General features: G+C 36.6%; 1 protein-coding gene across 2 annotated transcripts; it reads right to left on the bottom strand.

Moving 5' to 3' along the window:
• Positions 1-227: 227 nt before the first annotated feature.
• Positions 228-11,700, bottom strand: LOC122070383 (cleavage stimulation factor subunit 50). 2 transcript variants are annotated; one of them, XM_042634528.1, is made up of 15 exons: positions 11,344-11,700; positions 11,133-11,216; positions 10,917-11,044; positions 8,818-8,890; positions 5,484-5,567; positions 5,314-5,400; positions 4,739-4,809; positions 3,639-3,690; positions 3,464-3,521; positions 2,488-2,588; positions 2,186-2,340; positions 1,684-1,792; positions 902-958; positions 651-829; positions 228-482 (listed from the first exon to the last, which is right to left on the bottom strand). In XM_042634528.1, the coding sequence occupies exons 1-14, from the start codon at positions 11,440-11,442 to the stop codon at positions 674-676; spliced, it is 1,314 nt and encodes a 437-aa protein (XP_042490462.1). In that variant the 5' UTR covers positions 11,443-11,700; the 3' UTR covers positions 228-482; positions 651-673. The 2 variants fall into 2 exon arrangements, with proteins under 2 accessions (XP_042490462.1, XP_042490461.1); XM_042634527.1 differs by having other exon boundaries at positions 228-829.
• Positions 11,701-19,915: the final 8,215 nt, after the last annotated feature.

Raw genomic sequence — 19,915 nt, 5'->3', positions numbered from 1 at the left:
CAATGGCCAAGAGAATACTACCCACTTGCAAAATCACTGCATGTAAATCAATGGAAGGTTACTTGGAGGCATCTTCAGGGCATGAGACGGGGCAACAGAGTCTTTTCGTGCCAACCTATGTCTTTCTTTCCCTTCTTTCATTGTAAAATTTTCCTTGCCATCGTGAATACAGAAACTATTTTTATGACTCAAACAGGCTGAAGTGGCATTCTGAACATATTAGCGTGAGAATGGAACAACAAATCATCTCCATAAGGAACCACAAAAGGCACTCATTTGAGTCTCACCAAAATACTAGGTAAAGCTTCCTGGCCAGATACAGAAGATAAACCCATTTTCTTTAATCCTGATAAAATGATAGAAACAAGAGAAAGAAACAAAACTGGCCTGTGTTTGTTTTAAGACTATATAAGTATATATCCAATACCATTCAGCTCCTTATAAAAATATTATCTTATTTTCAACAAGAATCGATAACTAAAATCTTGAGAATCCCACAATTAGACCTCATATTTGTAAAATTTCAATTCGATTATGAAACTACAATGAATTCTAACCTCCTACACTAGAGGCATTACGTTGAGGTGCGACTTCCTCAATTAATTTACTTCAATTAAATGCTCCAATGCATCTGCATATCCTTAACCAAAAGGAGACGACCTCCTTCCCAGGTCTAGAGAATTTCTTTCCAGAACCGGACTGACCTATCAGTTCCACAGGTTGTGAATGCTGCCTCAGTTGGTGAGTGCTCAAGCCAGCGAGGTGCACCGATATGATTGGATGGCCATCTAGCCACTTTTTCAGAAGTTAGAGCATCCCAAATGACAATCTGCCAATTCTATCAAATCAGTTTTGAACTAGTGGACTGAACAACGTTGTTAACAATTCAGGAAGTACAAACCTCGTTACTTGGTTCATCTATGCAAAGGATAAACTCCTCAGTTTCATTAAAGACAGCCTGCATGCAAGAATGAGTAACTGTTTAATAAATATTGATGCTTTTCTTTTCTCATACTAACAAACGAAGATATGGATCTTTGCAAAATTGATGTTGCTCAGAATTATTCAAAGAAACCTCGGCATGATTGTAACTGTTCAGATGCATGCATTATTTGAAAAATCCATAGGATAACATAAAACAATACCTAAATTTTATAAAGAATTAGAAAAGAATAATGACAAACCTCAGTTGTGCATGTAATTTTAAAATGGCTAAAGATTCAAAGCCTATGTATAGAACAATATATATATATATATATATATTTTGGCTATTGAGGGTATCTGGACTTTGGGCCTGACTAGTCCCCCAGGGACGCAGATAAGCCCCTACACAAGCACATCGGGTCAGCACCGGATCCTATGAGAACCATAGAAGCTACGGGGCTGGCTCCAAGGATGTAAGGGGACAAAATACAACCAAATTGAAACCCATAAAACTGAATATTCGGCAAATAGCAACGCAGAAAATTTTCTTTTATTTTTTGTTTTGTGAGGAGGGGGGAGGGCTAAGGAAATATTGAGGAGAAGGCCCATAAAAAGTAGAGGTACATAAAGAATTACGGTCATCTGTGCCTTCATGAAAACAAAGTGGGTTTCAAAGTCAAGATTTAAGCAGTAAATGGAACATGTAGATAGGCATACAAAAACTCACCAAATGATAGCTTCCCAAGACAGAAAAATTACCTGGCATCGTAACTGTGTATGTATAGCTCCCACATATTGTTTGACCAGTCTCCCAGTACCAACTTCCCAGAGCTTCACAGTAGAATCCTTCCCACATGAAAGAACAAACCTGGACTCATGTCGCAAAAGGAAAATTTTAGAAAAGAAAGACCAGAATAGTCCACCAAAAATCCAAATAGCAAGAACAGTGCATTAAATCAATATGACATATTTCAAAGTAAAACAATACAATAATCTTGACTGATATGGGCATGTACTTCCTGCATAATACAATTCACATACTGTAATGCAAACATTTATCCTGTACAAATCAAAGAAATACTGAGCTGCACAGTAGAAATATATGATAAACCCCACAAGACTATCAAAAGGAATTGAGGTCCAGCTTTTCATCTTTGTGTACATCATTAAGAAATATGGGGGGAAAATCATTACAGAAGAAATCATCTGACATCAAGCTGCAGAAATATCATCCTTCTACCAAGTGAAGGACTTCCTATACCTTTGGTCCTTTGTGAAACTTGCACTGGTTGCCTCTACTGACCCATGTGCCCCAACAATGGAACGCACACACTGAGCACTCACCCCATCCCACACCCTTACAGCGCCATCTTTAGATGCTGTTACATACATACCACCGCTAGATGAATACCTTACCTGCATGACCAAATAAATGTCTCTTAATGGAACAAATTGTCTTAATTGACCTTGATTCATCTCAAAAACTGGACCACTATATCTCTTGTTTAAAGAAGCGAAGGGAGTCAATTTGATGCTGAAGATTTAGGTAATAAATGAACATGCCTGATTGATAGCACCATTAACACCTATCTCAGGGGCATTTGCTGATAGGTAACACTGGAAGGTATTGATATCGTATAAGTGGGCAATTGGATGATCCGTCCCTGTAAAATTGTCACATATTAGTGCACGGATTCACATACACACTAGTGTGCACGCCACACACACACACACACTGGCACACACCCACACACACTTGCACAAAAGGTTCAAGCATGACAGATTCTTAAGGTATTACTACACTCTTTGATACATATTTCATGTTTGCAAAAATCAGCTTCATGTAAATAAAGAAGAAAAAAATCTCTAGAACCTGTTAAAGGTATTAGAACATAAAGGAAATTTACAGCCTTTATCAGGCTCATGCCACCAGAAGCAACAGGGGAACAAATCATACGCGTGGTTCCCCCATATTGGTGGGTCAGGGCCTATATATAACATTGTCTCCATTCACCTAATCCCCAATCACTTCAGAAAAATATCTATTCCTTCTCTTAAAAGTTAAATGATAAACACATATATTAATTTCAACTGCCACTTTTAATTAAAAAAAAAGTGTGAAAGAATTCCTCAAGCTTGACAAGAACTTCATCCAAATATTTAGGTGTCAAAAGATACAAATGGCAAATGGACCAAAGCAACAGCACATAGAATATAATCTGCATTATGGCCAAGATGTGGTAATCACTGTTAGGATATTTTTAATCCAAGCACAAATTGATTTAAGGTCGACACAATGTTATGTAATAAAAGTAGAAGGAAACGATATAACGTATGCAAAGGAAAGACAACAGGTAACATTAAAAAAGGAAAGACAACAGGTAACATTAAAATGCCAGCACAGGTGTAGATAATGCAAGTACAAGTACAAGCATTGCCAAGTTGTTGTACCAAAGGCAGTCTGATTTATAGCTTGGACAAAGTCATGTAATAAGGTAACATAAAAAAGAATAGTCTCATAGAAAAGACAAAAAAGTACCAGCTAAGAGAAATTCCCCAGAAGGATGGAAAGATACAGATCGAACGTTGTGAGTATCCTGTGCCATTTCAAAAGCAAAGTTTGCAAAAAAGAATGTCAACTAGATGAGGAAAAGTATTAAGTCTTTTGAAGTTTGAAGACCATGCCAAAATTTGCAACACAAAGTTCCAGGTACCTGGATAACTCTAAAAGCTCGCTTTGCCACTGTTTTTGAAAAATCAAAGAACCTGAAAAGCATAAATGATATATTAGAAAATTGAAAATCCTTAATAAATCACAATGTCAGATTACATGACAATCTGACGAAACCATAACCTCAAACCACTTTGTTACTAAAAACATGTTCAAGAACCAAAATTCAGATATTCCAAGAAGATACAAGAACGGCAGAACAAACAAGCAAAAGATTTGCATAGGGCGAAGATACAAGAATGGCAGAACAAACAAGCAAAAGACTTGCATAGGGTATTCAATCGAACAGACAGAAAACCACCAAATCATGCTCCTGCACATGCGTCCACAAGCAAATCTTCTACTTGCATCAAAGCACAGAGGTCTCAAGCACTTCCTCTAGATGAAACATAGGCATTTCTTAGAACTGTTAAGATAAGTCCACGTCATTCAAGGTTCAGAAAAACAAGGATAGGCATTTTCAGTTATATTTTTTTGCTAAATAATTTTTATTATTAAAATGAACCAAGGAAGTTCACTGCAATACAAAATTGGGGATCCTTCTATATCGTACAATGCCAAGTTAGTTTATATATCCTTAAGCTAAACAACACAGATTCACTAGTCACATGTCATCTGGATGAAATTCTAGAGCCTCTTACAAATTTGTCCATGAAGCATCCAGGATGTTTCTTTGAAGAGACCTCAGACATCCAGAAAATAAACAATACCCAATTACTTTTGCTGTCTAAAACTCAGTTAAGCTCTCACCCTTACCTCAAGGCAACTCAAGCAAGCACATAGTTCCAGGTTTCAGTTTCGAGCCTGGTTTTGCCCAGGCTCGAAACTGATTGCAAAATAGCAAAATTTGATTTCTATTGGTGGTTTTGAGGCCCAAATGGCCAAATTAGGTCCCAAAACTTCTAGGAAGCTCTATGTAAAGCCCTCTAAAAATAATGGAACCCTTAGGGTTGCATTGAGAAAAGAATTTTTTTTTAAGTGGAAATGTAAATTAAAATTAACAAATAATAAAATGATGCACCTGTCCTGAAGGAAATATATAGAAATACGACATCAAAATATCAATTCTAGAGGAAATCTTACTTTATTGTGTGATCCTTGGCCCCAGATATCAGAACAGTATTTTGAGGATGGAAATCCAAATCATTTATTGGCTGCATTTGTAGCAGTAAAACTTTAGAGACAAGGAAGATATCTTGTAATAACTAGAAGCCATTAGACTTATGTTTTCTCATCGCAAAGGAACAAAAGGTAAAATGTCATGAAACCGAAGCATTGCCAAACCAGAGCACAATAGACTGACGAGGAACATCTGAACGCAAAATAAATGAAAACTCTAATATCCTTCTTGCCCAAAACATTGATCAAATTATTGACAGTACATCTCATTATGAAATGAATATCCACAATAACAGCAACAAATAGTGAGTCCACAAAAGCCCAAAGCAGACAAAAAATTATTTTCCAATAAACTAGCTACAAGTTATAGCAAATTTATGGATCAGAGTCCATGAACAAAGCAGAAGCCCCCACACTTTGTGGTAGATTTCTGTAAGAAATCATCCCTGTACTAATAAATTAAATTGACATATGTCAAATCCATTTATTCGAGAATGATGTCATAAAACCAGTCCAGGATGTTAAAAGAAGCAGTTAACCTGCAAGTGATCATAAAATGTCCGTACAACAGGTCTGACAGGGCCATCTCTTGTATCTGGCAACATCATTTGCTTGATTTTTGAAATCTGAAAAAATAAAATCGAAGGTCCATGATTTGGATAGAAGTCAAGTAAAACCAGAATTGGGTCATGTACAATAATAAACAAACCTCAAAGAGTTTAATTGATGTGTCTGCACTTCCAGTGGCAACAAACCTCCCGTCAGGACTAAATCTAGCACATCTGGCAACATTCTGCAAAATTCGAACTAACAAGAATCACCAAAAGTAATATTGTCCTGGAAGGTTAAAATTATCAGGTTAACCAAAGCATGAGTGATTAGGCAGATTTGGATCCCATTATGATGCAGCAGCACACCGATGGATCGACCCAAGCATGCTCCAGAACCCGGATCAAGACCCAGATCCAATTTGGGTTTCAAGTTACTAATTTGGATTCTAAGTTTAATAGAATATTTAGGATTTTATTTTTATTTGAGAATATTTGTTCCCTATTTGAGTCCTTAGTTGTTTCTTTATTTTGTTAGCTTAGGTGTAGGAGATTTTATTTCTATCTTAGTTTTTTATTTTTAATTAGAAGGTTTTTAATTTTATTTTATTATATATTGGACATGTAACTCATGGGAAGGATAGATGATTATGGAAGAAAAAATGAATGTTAATTGAAAAGAAAGCCAAGAGCAAATCCCCACCCCTCTCACGGTTCTCTCTCTCTCTCAATCTCGACTTTTCTCCCCTTCTCTCTCGCCTCTTTCTTCCCTTACTCTCTCGGCTCTCTCTTCTCTTAATCTTCTTGTCTCGCCTCCCTCTCTTTCTTTTCAGTCTTATTGTTTTTTTTTTCTGCTGCTGCGTTATACTGCTGCACCTACTGCTGCGTTATACTGCTGCACCTGCTACTGCGTTATACTGCTGCACCTGCTGCTGCGTTATTACTGCTGCACCTGCTGCTGTGTTATTACTGCTGCACCTGCTGCCTTACCCCACTGCTGCTGCAACATAATTCTGCCGGTACAAAACTGCTCTGCTGCAACTGCTGCCTCTACCTCACTGCTGCTGCTACGTACTACTGCCGTTACAATACTGCTGCCGCTGCACACTGCTGCCTTTACATCACTGCTGCTACTCTCTCTACAATTGGTTGGGTGTATCTTCTTCAACAAAAAGTGGACTACAACCTCTTTATTTTGGAGAATCTGGATTTCTTCTTCTCTCCTCAGATCTGAATAGCAGTATGGTAAAGTACTAAACTAAATCCTCCCCACCTCCCTTAATCCCTATTATATATATTGCAACCCATTAACGTTGAAGTCTGCCTTTGCCCTTTGTTTATGCCTATTTTATCGATTGTTGCATATCTAAGTTGGGTGTCTAGATGGATTTGTGCTGAACCTAATATTCATATGTCGTTTGTTCCCTTCCCCATGTCCCCACTTGAAACTTGAGTAAGAATTTATGTGTTTTTCTGTCTAGATTAATGTTGCTTTTGGCTACTTTGTTTATTAGTCTCGCTTTATCTTGCATGCTTAATCGTGTTTGCTGAAATTCTTTGGTCTTATTTACCTACGCCCCTTGAGTTAACCTACCTAGTTAGTTAATCTTGTAGGAGACCTAGTCATCTAGGAACCCACCTACATCATCTTGGTATCAGAGCATGGTTTTGTCTAGGTTGAGGGTAATTAAGTATTGTTGTCCCTTGTTTACATGTCTTATCTTTTGAGGTCTAGTCTCCGTCACCGTTTGTCCGTGGTCGAGTCTGAGCTAAGAGAGGGAGGCGAGACAAGAAGATTAAGAGAAGAGAGAGCCGAGAGAGTAAGGGAAGAAAGAGGCGAGAGAGAAGGGGAGAAAAGTCGAGATTGAGAGAGAGAGAGAGAACCGTGAGAGGGGTGGGGATTTGCTCTTGGCTTTCTTTTCAATTAACATTCATTTTTTCTTCCATAATCATCTATCCTTCCCATGAGTTACATGTCCAATATATAATAAAATAAAATTAAAAACCTTCTAATTAAAAATAAAAAACTAAGATAGAAATAAAATCTCCTACACCTAAGCTAACAAAATAAAGAAACAACTAAGGACTCAAATAGGGAACAAATATTCTCAAATAAAAATAAAATCCTAAATATTCTATTAAACTTAGAATCCAAATTAGTAACTTGAAACCCAAATTGGATCTGGGTCTTGATCCGGGTTCTGGAGCATGCTTGGGTCGATCCATCGGTGTGCTGCTACATCACATTATCATAAGCTAACCAAAACATGAGTGATTAGGTAGCTGGGATTCCTCCACCCTAATAAGCTAAAGCATAAAAGCAGTGTTAAAGCAGAACTGCTGAAGGTATAAAAAATATTGGGACAAATAGCAGAAATCAAGGTTCGCTTCTCAAAAAAATGCCTAATGAAAATATTCAACAAAGCCAAACCTCAGATCTCAGAAGCAATGGAAAACATATATTTTAAGCATTTGGTAACTTGGTAGTGTTTGTCCTAAATAAAATTGGCATCTATGTTATTTTCATGAAGTGCAATTTTAATTCGAAAAACTGGACAAGTGCTGTTATGATGAAAAGGAACCTAAAGGCAAACTAAGCCTTAGCACGTAACAGCACATCCGTCTCAAGTAAGAGGTCATGAGCTCAACTCTCCTTAGGGCCTACCTATCTCCAGAGAGAGAGAGAGAGAGAAAGGAAACAAATTGACCGTGGCCAATGAAACTAAAGGTTTCAAGTAGCAGAAAAATCACTATTGAAAAGGGAGGGGGGAGGAGAACACTAAAAGATAGAAAATTCTGTTATGGCATTACTCAGATGGAGACCAGAAAAACAGTAGAAGGCCACAACCAATACTCTGTTGATGTATACATTTACATTGTCCTTGACAAACATTTTGAGATTTTAGGCTAAGCAGCAATGAACATGGTATCAGAGCAAGGATCGAGTGCTTGATTCCTGCGAAGTGCATCAGGATATACTGACACTTCATCCCCCTCGGTGCCATGTGATGGTGTGATTCCACATGAGTACGTATCACATGCAAGGACCATGAGATGACAAACGCTCTTGTGCAGGGGGCATGTTGATATATATATTTACGTTGCACTTACCTAACAGTTCGAGCTTTTAGGCTAAGTGGTAACGAACAAACTTATGACTGACAATCTCTCTATCCATTTCCACCATAGTTGTCAATGCATCACCTAGGCGTCCAGGCAGCTTTGTCTAGATTGGGCGTCTAGGTGCCTTGCTGGTGTCACCTTAGTTTTGTGCCCCCTTCAACCACCTTGGCTTACCTAGGCACCGTGACAACTATATTTTCACTTTAATTCCAGTCATATTTTTTTCCTTTTCTCCCTCTTTCCCTCATATATCTACCTTCTATTCAACCATGAAGTCATAACTAAAAGGCGAGAAACCTGAGTGAATTCAATTCATAATTTGTCTCCCATGAAATGAACGATTTTATACAAAATTTTCAATGCAATTTGTACCTTATGCTCTGAAACATGTCTAGTTTCATGCTTTGGGAAACTCTTTGATGAGCCTTTTGTATCCTGCACAGCACTGATTTGATAAATAACACGTATTAGCAATCTAATTTCAGAAATTGTCTTCAAACACATGCACAGAACCCCCCCCCAAGTACTGACACAACACACACACACACACACACACACACACACAAATTGAGTAAATTTACATGCACAGAACCCCCCTCCTTGATTGGGGCCAAGTACTAAAATTGAGTAAATGACGACATAACAGCACTGGGCAAGAGTTTGTCGACATGTTTTGTGTGTGTGTGTGGACAAACACATGCATCAGTGCAGAGAGGGATAACATCGTTTTACAAGTGTTTGCAAGTATTTGTCTACATGTTTTGTGTGTTTGTGTGTGTGTGTGTGTGTGTGTGTGTGTGTGGAAAAACACATGCATCAGTGCAGGAGGGTTATGTGCATGTGCATTTACTCAATTTAAGTACTCGGACCCAATCAAAGATATGGAAGCATTAATCAGACCTAGGGAATATAGATGACCCCCATGCTCCTACATGCTGACAGAAAAAATTTCTTGTCTCAAGAACCCTTACCCTTGAGAAAGATTTACATTGTTGGCAAACTCAATTGTCATCAACATGATGTAAGATGCCCAGATTCTGATATTTAGGTAAAAAAATTATTAAGGATCTATGGTTTTAAGGGGATTCAACTCAACTCAGCCTTATACCAACTATATGGGATTGGCCACATGGATCCTTATTCTCCAATCAGCTCTATGCAAAGCCATTCTTGTTGTTAGTCTTAAGCTACGCATGCCTTTCCTCACCACTTCTCCTAGAATTATTTTAGGCCTACCCCTGTTTATTTTAGCTCCTTCGATTTGATTCAAATCATCCCTCCGTACTGGAGAGCATTCAAAGCCCTCCATTGCACATGTTCATGCCACCTCAAACGACTTTCAAGCAACTTGTAATGTATCAAAGCTACTCCTAAATTAGCTCTAAGTTTGTTCATTCCTTAATTTATCTTTCCAAGTTTTACCACTCATACAAATCAACATCCTCATTTCAACTACACTAAGTATGTTTAGATGTTGTTGTTTTCATGCCCAAGATTTAGCTCCATACATCATTGTTGGCCATATAACTGTCCTACAAATTTTTCTTTTGAGTGATTAAGGTATTTATATAACATAATAGAGAGGGGGAAAAGGGATTAAGGCTTATAAGATGTAGATAAACTGATCTAGAAATGGTCCAAGCTCGATCAAATAGTAGCAAGAATCTGCAAAATTAAGAAGGAAAAATTAAAATAAAAAGATAAACCAATCCGAATCATATCCAGGGATTCTCAGCATCACATTTAGAATTTATAATAAAAAAGCAATCACACTTTTCAGTGGAGAGAATATCTCAAAGTTTCTTGAAATTTCATCAAAATTTGCAAATTTATATTAAAGAATGAAACATATCGGGCATATGTTGACTCTTGGAAACTTTGACTCTAGAAACAGAGGTAGTCGCTTCATACTTTTTTTTTTTTTTAAGTTAAGCCAGGTGCTTCATACAATTTGGCACCTTGAAGAATTCATCAATAAGCCAGTAGTATGAGGTTCACAAAGATAATACATTATGGTCCACATTTTTCAGATGCAATTCACTTGATAAAGAACTTCAGGTTGGTTTATGGACTGATACTATCTCCTGTCTAGGGGATGTGATTGTTAGGGTGGGAAGGATGGAGCATTGAGACAAAGGGAATTTTTGCATTGAAATCTCATTGTGAAGCCTCAATTTCAGTGTCTGTTGATTATGAACAACAATAGAGAAAGAGCTAAGTTGTGAGCGGACGAGGAGTTCCTCCTGGTTTGAGAATTTTCCAATCAGTGCTTCAAGAATAAAGTGTGCTAGGAAAACGTTATTTTTTTGGACTGCACAATGGCGATCTCTAAATCAGAAATTGTATAAAGCCACTATTAGAGATAAAATACTCCTACTCAACAATGCAAATCAAAGCTATTATCACAAGAAAAAGTAAAAGAGTGCTATGTGAGGAATGATGGATAGAGATAATATGCAGAAAGTGATTGCCTGAAATCAATGGAAACGGCACGAGGAACTGGAACTGCGCCATATATATCAGGCAATGCTGTTCCAGAGTCGAACAGAGCAGCAGGTGCAACCCCCTTCGATGCCTCATCCCTCTCCACTGCAAGGCCCTGTTAACACCTCAGAAAAGAAGGATTCCAAGAACCCAGAGACTGACGAAAAGAGCAAAAAGAGATTTGTCTTTTAGGCAGTGCCAACCTTAGTAACTAGATCAAGAAGCTTGTTTGGAGCGGCTTCGACGTTTAAGGGTGTCATTGTTGCTGTAGCAACTGCTGTAGCAGCCTGTAAAGCCGAGAATTCGTGAATACCTATTTCTTTCAAAAATTAATGACGGAGTCACGGAAGCACAGAGAGAGAGAGAGAGAGATTAACAGAGCTATGTGAGGAAAAGAAAAGATGGAATGATTACCTGGGTAAGGTTATTGTCACGAAGATGTGCGACGATTAAAGAATTAACTTGCCGTAGCAACTTCCCATCTTGTAAAGCCTGTTCCAGACCTGCCTCCATTATTGCCAAAATCAAAGCTTCTTAGACCTGGTTTTTTCAGTTTTTTTTTTTTCGCAATAACTTCTTAATCCTACACTCACAGCTTTGATACAATCAGTGAAGACTTCTCTTTTCGAACCCCAACCCCGATTTTCTCCATTCCCAGGCTCGCAGCGCAAATTATATCTTCCTTTATTTTCAGAAACCGTAGTCACTCTCCAATTGATCTCAGTTCTTCCTTGAAAATTTACAATCACTATCTAGTCGCTGATTCGGACAAGTAAATAAATAAGATGACTCTCTTTAAGTTCTTTTAGTATGATTTCTATTTGTAATTATTTCTTTCTTTTGTTTTTTAGGAATGATAATAAATTATACACCACAAATAGTATTCGTTTGGCTATTTATAAAATAAATTGTATAACAAGAAAATATGTTTCAGTTTTAACCTTCAGCTTTGAGTTTGGAACAAAAGAAATGACAGGATTTGGGATTTTTTTAATATAAAATATTGAAGTTACTTATTTATCATTGATTTTGAATAGTTTAACACATGTGCTCATTTAACGTAGCAAAAATCAACATAAATGATTTGTTATCATAAATCACAAATAGCTTGAGAGTAATTTGTGATTTATGATTTATCCTAATTTATTAAAAATAAAAATGTGTTATAAATTATACCAAACACTTGTAAAAATAAAAATAAATTAAATAAATAGAAATAGAAATCAAACCAATGAGAACCTAAAATAATCAACTTTCCAATTCAATCCCAATTCACAACTCCAAAATCCTGGCGTTTCCGCTATGCAGAGACTCCTTTATCTATTTAGGAATTGAGCTAACTAGTTAGAGCTTGAGACCTTAAGGTCGCCATTTCTAGCTTCTACTTCAGTTTCATCGAGAATTTTTGAGGAAAAAAACCAGGGGTTTTCGTTAGGTCACAACTTGTTTAACATTCAAACACTACCCCCTTTCAACTGGTAATAATATATCAAAAAGATTAACCCCAAATATCACAAGCAGAGGTGATATAGTTTGGCCCGATAATCCGAATCTGTCTTAAGCCAAAGCAAGGTTTGGGCTAAGTTTTTTGACCTTGAGGGCAGAAATGGTTGAAAAACCGCAACCTTGACTTAGGGTGAAAAATCCCAACCTTGATTCTCGTACGGTGTTTGATCTACACTTGGATTCCATATAGAATAAAAACCAATTAAAAGAAGAGGGAGATTAAGAGGAATCCAAGTATAAATCAAATACCGTACGAGAATCATTCTCGTACGACAACTTGATCCACGCCCACTCAGGGTTGGGTTGGGTTGGGTTCGGATTGAGACCTCAGCCCGACCCAACTCGATTTAACCCAATCGAGTTGGGTTATGTAGAATCCACCATGCATCTCCAAACCCTAGACGAACAAGAAGAACACAAAGAATATTTTCTTACTATTCCCATGGTAAAAACATAACATTTCGTGGGGTTAATCTTTTTGATATATTATTACCAGTTGAAGAACACAAAGAATATTTTCTTACTATTCATATGCCACGAAATGTTATGTTTTTACCATGGGAATAGTAAGAAAATATTCTTTGTGTTCTTCTTCTTGTCCGTCTAGGGTTTGGAGATGCATGGTGGATTCTACATATCCTGTAAGCTATAGTAGTCCTCCTGCTTTCGTTAACGGAGCGATCCACGGGCTGGTACATTATGATTTTCTCATAAGTCTATCATGGTCATATGATATATGGGTAAAAGAATACAGTATTGATCTTGATTTTAACTATTATGTACTTAGAGATATAGAGGACACAAATGTGCTCATTGAGACACACACTGCAGGAGTAGGCTCTTACATTCTCCAAACTACAATTTTCAAAGGATTTATGCATGGTAAACAAATGCCAGATTTACAGTTCATATGTGGAGAGTTTGCGGTCACTACAACGACGATAAAAGTCATCATCTATACAATTTTTTTTTTTTTTTTTAAATTTGATGTTGTGGAGCTCCAACTAAGTTTTTTTCCTTTCTAAAAATGTAAGTAAATCTAGAAATGCTATGAATTTTCAATAGAATTGGTTTGGGATAAGGTGAATTCAGACTACTTGACAATTGGTTCCAGCTATCTATTCTTGAAATCAGCCAAAATGATAATTTTTTTTTTGGGTAATGTTGGGAGAAAGCCACTCTCAGTTGACATGTTGCCCACCTTGACATTCCAATATTACATGTCAGCCAAGTAAAATGCACAACAACATGATTAAAGCCTTTCTTTCATTTTAAAAAGTCCATTTTCTAGGGAAATGCAAAATCTGGAGAAAATAGGTAAAAAAGCTTTCACATAACATGCACGTGCTAGAACATTCTCGTACATAAACTTGATCCGTCTCTCTTCATATATTATTATTCATGCTATTGAATTTGATAAAGGGTGTCATATTTAATTTGTGTTTCTATTGAGAGTTTGATTGGATATGCTTGTCAAATAAGTTTTTTCAGACAAAGGACCCTTTTTTTTCACGTTCCAAAAATTGATAGTGCAGAAATTATGTGGATATATAGTTCTCAAGGTTCCCAACTCAAATGTCATGTTTTAGCCCACTCCAAATTTATCACATGACAAATATATATATTTACAGTTTCCTACTTGAAACTGAAAGAAACAATGAAAATTTTAGGTGAACATAAGATCAACATTTCTAGAATGAGTTTGATTCACTTTCAAGTATTTATAAATATTTAGCAATAATTCAAATTCATTTCAATATATGAAACTATTTACAACTGTTGAAACCTCATTTGGATATAATACATAAACCCAAAGTCGATAGAAACAGTTACATCAATGGGACAATTTTCTAGATCTATTGAAATAAAACAACAGTTACAAAACAAGCATGTTTATAAGAAGTAAAGTAAAACAAAATCAACCTGACTTGTTTTGTATTTATTTATTTTTTATTATCATAATCTAAGTAGATCTAGGTAATTTTCCCTTACATTAAATCCTTTCACCTAAACAATAGCACACATGAATTTTTTTATTTTTTTTTTGAGTGTGAAAACACATGATGGATTACAGGTAGGGAAGAAAGATACTATTAAAATCCTAATGCATTGAAATAGACGATACATAGAACCTTGGTTGCATATTGAACAAAATAATGCTTGAAAAATATTTTCAAAATAATTATTAATTATTAACATAATTTTAAATCATTTATAAATAATTTAGAAAAAAATATCATCAGACGCTAGAAATTCTATCCAATATCTGTCAAGAGAATTCTATTAAGATATTCTCCTTTGTTGGAAGTGGATCTCATGTTAAGCATCATTTTTTTTATTTTTTTTTTTACATAAGGACAATGTGAATCTAATGTCAACACATTGATATATAGTCAAGACAAGCATTGACATTTGGTATATCAAAACGCAAAAGGTTCAACTATAACAGTAATAACCTTTCAAGTGCATGTCAAAAATAACTAAAGAGTTTCGTTGCCAAACAATTGATGGTAATCCACATGAGACCTTGATCCTGTTCGACATATATATAATATACATGCTCACATTTTTTTTTTGGATTCACATTCAAAAAAGTATACAATGAGACAAACCATATAGCAAAAGGCATAATTCCATCCCTGGTTGCGAACACTAGAGGTGTCAAGCGGTCAGGCCTAACTGGGCTTGACCAAATTCACTCTTGCATTGTAACCGTCCGATTAATTGGTCAAGTCTGCATTGGTTGGATATTGTATGATTTATAATCGGTCAATCAGGCTCAAGCTATAATTAAGCTAAATGGGCCTTAGACGCTCACCTACAAGATTGTTTACCTCTATAAGGGCCATGCATAAAATTGGTCTTTAAAATGGAACTGCAGAAGAATACCAATAAAACGAGCTCTAGATAGGTCTTAAAAGTCTTTAGAATGTCCTATTAAACTAAGGGCATCAGATTGCCATTTTCAATTAAAAAGTGTGGAAAGTAGTCCATTGGGCATGGCCTTGTTTATTTAATTGTTTATTTTTATTTTATTTTGAAATTGTTTAATTGTTTTACCATGCAGTCTTTATGGTTTGGGCCTTGAGGGTACAATATGAATTTTAAGCAGTCATTAAATGGTTGGGCTTATAATCGGTTGGTCTGATCGAACAATCAACAGATAAGGTCCTTCACTAAGAACAATTGGTTATAATCGGACCAAATTTAAATAAAACAGTATTGTTTTACCTATCCTTTGAGGCTATGTTTGGTGGCCAACAAAAGAAAGAAAGAAAAAATACTAATTAGATGAGAACCATTATGTAATTATGTTTTATTTTTTACTATGTCCTTTTTTATTATTTTATTTTATTTTTCAGCTTCCAAACATAGCATGACAGAAAAAATAATAAAATCTATACCGAGTTGTCTTTGAGATTTACGACGGATAGGTCTAAGCCAATATTGATACCTAATCAATCATGCATCAATGAAATGATTTTTAATAAAAGTAATTTTTTTTCCTTTTTTGGTAAATAAGGATAAAGGTCGAAGATGGGAATGTTCTGTAAATGCTGCTCTTGAGATAAATTCTGATTCAGCCAAAGGGCACAAATTTTGAGGAATTGCAAAGGCCATGTTGGGCTAATAGGAAGAGGCGACTAAGGATCTTCATGAGCGGTTGAGAAATGAGAGGGAACTAAAGAAAGCAAAACGTGAACGGGAGATACGGCGAACTAAAACTCAAGCTGCTTATGAGTGGGAGAAAGCAAAGGCACATTTGTCAGAAAAAAGAGTTGATTCAGAGCCCAATTGTCTACGAGATGGACAAGTTGTTAGTATTCACTCTGCCAGTGAATTGTTACTGTTATTTGTATATGGTGAGTGTGTTTTTTATCATCATCCCCAAAAATTCAAACACCAAATCGCCAAAGGTTCATAACATCAGTATTACCAATTTGTGATGCTTCGAGTGCTATTAAACTGGTTAAAAAAAATAAAAATAAACACAAACAAACAAACTTGGGCGATTCCGATACCTATTTATTTATATTCATCTAAAGCTCAGCAAGAGCAAGAAAAACAGGGGACCCAACTATTCTTGGAAACCAAATTTTAAAAATCTATAAACAACTCAATCCAATTCCTTAGCCTACCTAGTAAACCACGAAAAACCAAGAACCATTAAACAATTTTTGAAAATTCAAACAAAGAAAATGATGAAAACTAACAGAAACTTGGATCGACATTTTTTATCAGAACTCAGTTGCGCTGGATCTTCCCTTTCTACTACTCCGTCTCTGCTATTCCACCACCGACATGTCGAAACTGCTAAAACCTCTAGCTGTTACCTACTTCCCTCCCTGCCTATCAAAAAAAGAAAAAGATACTAATTGTTAGTCTTACGAATTTTTCTCTGATACCAAAAGTACTTTAATTTGTTAAGCTAGTCAGTTGATATTCATTCATGTTAGAACTTTATTTTAGCGTTTATTAAGTTATAGGAGCCATTGAAAACTTGAGAAGACAACGTTTAATGCAATAACATTCTCTGTTAAAAGTGCCCTTGCAATAGCCTCATTCGAAGCCCTCCATTTTTATGCAAAAATTCTCAGTTAATTCATACATTTTATTATTAACCACATCTATCAATTTTGACAGTGGTTCGACTCAATCCGAGTGTAGTCCACTCGCTAAAGTTTCATTTGTAAGATATTCCACTAGCTCTCCCTTTCAGTATAGTAGGTAGGGAAGAAAACATTTACAGAATCTTGTTTAGGACAAGAGTATCCTTACAATCTCCTTTAAAGTAGAGAGGCACCTTTTACATTAAGCAAATCAGTTGATTAGTCATGGCTTCACGAAAAGATAATGATAGTCTAATTCTAATAATCTCCAGTGTTTGCTATGTAACTAAAACTTTTAAAGTACATTTGGTATCAGAGAACAACCATAAAACTAATAATTGGTATCATAGCCAAAGCCATAAGTTTGAGTTATATAGCAAACACTGGAGATTATTAGAATTAAAATGTCATTGTCTCATCATCAATCCATGACTAATCAACTGACTTTCTTAACAAATTAAAGTGAGCATGGGTTTTTCACACACTACAGCTCACCAACTGCGCTAGGCAATTGTTAATCAATATTTTTAAAATGTTTCCCAGTGTTTGCTAAGTAAATCAAACTTATGGCTTTTGCTCTGATACCAATTGTTAGTCTTAGAAGAATCGACCTGAAGCTCGTAGATGAAACACTTGGCATAATGATCAGTGGTCAAATCCAGCTCCCTCCAGATGCGATCGAAGTCGGTAATCGTCAACCTATGATCTGAATGACGTAGAAATCTCTCATAGAAACCACCCTAGGGTGTTAGAACCATGACCCGCAGATTGCGTGGCTTACCATTTGGAAGGTCGTTCATTGGCTGAGGTATAAAGCCATGGTATTGGAATCTAGAGCGGTCAGAAGCGCGGAGCTTCTTCCGACAGATGAAATGGGGATGAACCCAATGGGAACCGCAAAATGTCGATGATTGGTCGGAATGGCAGGTTGACAAGGAATGGCATCAGAAACCCCAACATGTCAACGATCATCGGCCGGTGAACATACAGGTTGACAAGGAATGGTAGGGGATTGCTCACCGCGATAAGCCATAGTAGAAGAGATACTGAAATCAAAATGCCGGTAGAAAGAAAGGAAGAGAGAGAGAGAGAGAGAGAAAGAGAGAGAGAGAGATATTGAAATCGAAATGACTCTTCACTGTAATTTATAGCAAGAACCCCAAAAAATATGAGGCGGAAACAAAATATGAAAAAGTTGTGAAGGAAGAAACAATTTCAGTGAGAGTTGAAGTTGCAGAGAGCACGTGAGAAACGGTTGAAAACCAAGGTGTAATGATTGGAATGGTATTTTTTTTTTGGTAATAACGGATAAAAGTCCATGTGGGATGGAAATGCCAAAACACACTTGATTATCAATTGTTTGGGCTTTGAGTATGCCTAGGCGCCTAGCTACCTTCTGCCCTTGTAATAATGAAGTGAATTTGGACCATCCATATAGCCTAAGAAACTCTAGGTAAATCAGTCCAAGGCATCCGATTCGCACCCACTTGGGAATGTTAATAGGCCAGAATTAATGTGATACAATTTGGGATGATTTGAAGTTACTAGCTCTAAACCAGGCCACAATGTGTGCAATATTTGAAATGAATAATTGAATATTGAATGAAATACAAGAAAATCAAGTAGTAGGTAGGCCTTCCTAGGTGTGTGAAAATTGTCTACAGTCGCTGCACCGGTGTAGTGAACATTGGGTGTCTAGGAGCCCCTTGGGGCATGTCTCGAAATACTCTCAACCATCCGATGTTCACTGCATCTTACCACTCATTGCAGAGGATGTGGACTCGTTCCCATGTAGGTTATGAGCACAATGACATTTTGTCTCCGTTTTTGAGAAATATTTGTGTTAAGTAGTAGTTCTGAGTTCTTACTAGTGTTGGATATATGAAGAGTAGTGTGGATTTGTCATGATTCAAATATGAGCGTTAATGCAATTAAATTCATATTGTGTATTGGTATGCATCTCATAGATAAATTTAATGATTCCACTATATTGTTTCTTTTTCCATGGTCTTGAAACAAAGGATGTTAGGGACCACTAGGGTCTTTCCCTCATTGGCAGTAGAGAGCGGTGTGAGAGATGCAGTGAGAGGGGTGGTTGAGAGAGAATCGCATCCGCGAACTTCCTAAGCAGAGATGCAACGAGAGGGGTGAGAGAGATAGAGAATTGTGCGAGGAAAATGGTTTTAGGGATTTGGAATTCAAACCTGTCTAAGTTGTTTGGTCAGAACTAGTTCAAATGGATGACTCGAGTCATCCTTTCTTGCAAACAGGGTTTAATTACTTTTTAAAACAAAACTAATCTCAGCCGTTGGTCTAAAGGATGACACATGTCCTCTTCTGCAGGTAGCAAAACACAGCAAAACACGATTTCAAAAAAACAAAGGATTTTTATACGGTAATAACAAAATTATATTAACAATAATATGGAAACAAGGTCCCACAAGCATCCACCAAATAAGACTTGGAGGATCAAGATCCCAAAAGGAAGAGCGTTGAGTATGCGCTCCAACAAAAGCAAGAGAATCAGCCACAAAGTTGCTTTCCCTATAAGTGTGGCTGAAAATAACTTGACCAATTTTGTGACAAAGGAACCTACAATCTCTGATTATATGAGATATTCTCCAAGGAATAGAGGAAGAGGATTGATTAAGCAAATTCACCACCATCAAATTATCACTCACATCTTTACCAAAAACAAATTGTCACTCACATACTCAAATCAAATTTGAACCGAATTAATTCGGTTTGGTTTGGTTCGATCTGGTTAATTTGACTGGATTTCAGATTCAATATTCGGTTTCGATTTGAAATTGACACCGTTAACTGTACCCCATGTCTAGATAGGTGTGTCAATCAGTCAGTCTAGGTTG

The sequence above is a fragment of the Macadamia integrifolia genome, unplaced genomic scaffold (assembly GCF_013358625.1).
Source record: "Macadamia integrifolia cultivar HAES 741 unplaced genomic scaffold, SCU_Mint_v3 scaffold90, whole genome shotgun sequence".
NCBI lineage: Eukaryota > Viridiplantae > Streptophyta > Magnoliopsida > Proteales > Proteaceae > Macadamia > Macadamia integrifolia.
This window is presented reverse-complemented; position numbering and strand designations above follow the sequence as displayed.

Bases quoted from the DNA above. Each gene is read 5' to 3' on its own strand.
- LOC122070383 (XM_042634527.1), bottom strand. From the start codon at position 11,442: ATGGAGGCAGGTCTGGAACAGGCTTTACAAGATGGGAAGTTGCTACGG. The intron at 4,810-5,313 runs GTTAACTGCTTC...CTACAAATGCAG, and splicing joins CATTTTATGATCACTTGCAG to CCAATAAATGATTTGGATTT. The intron at 830-901 runs GTTTGTACTTCC...TAGAATTGGCAG, and splicing joins TAGATGAACCAAGTAACGAG to ATTGTCATTTGGGATGCTCT.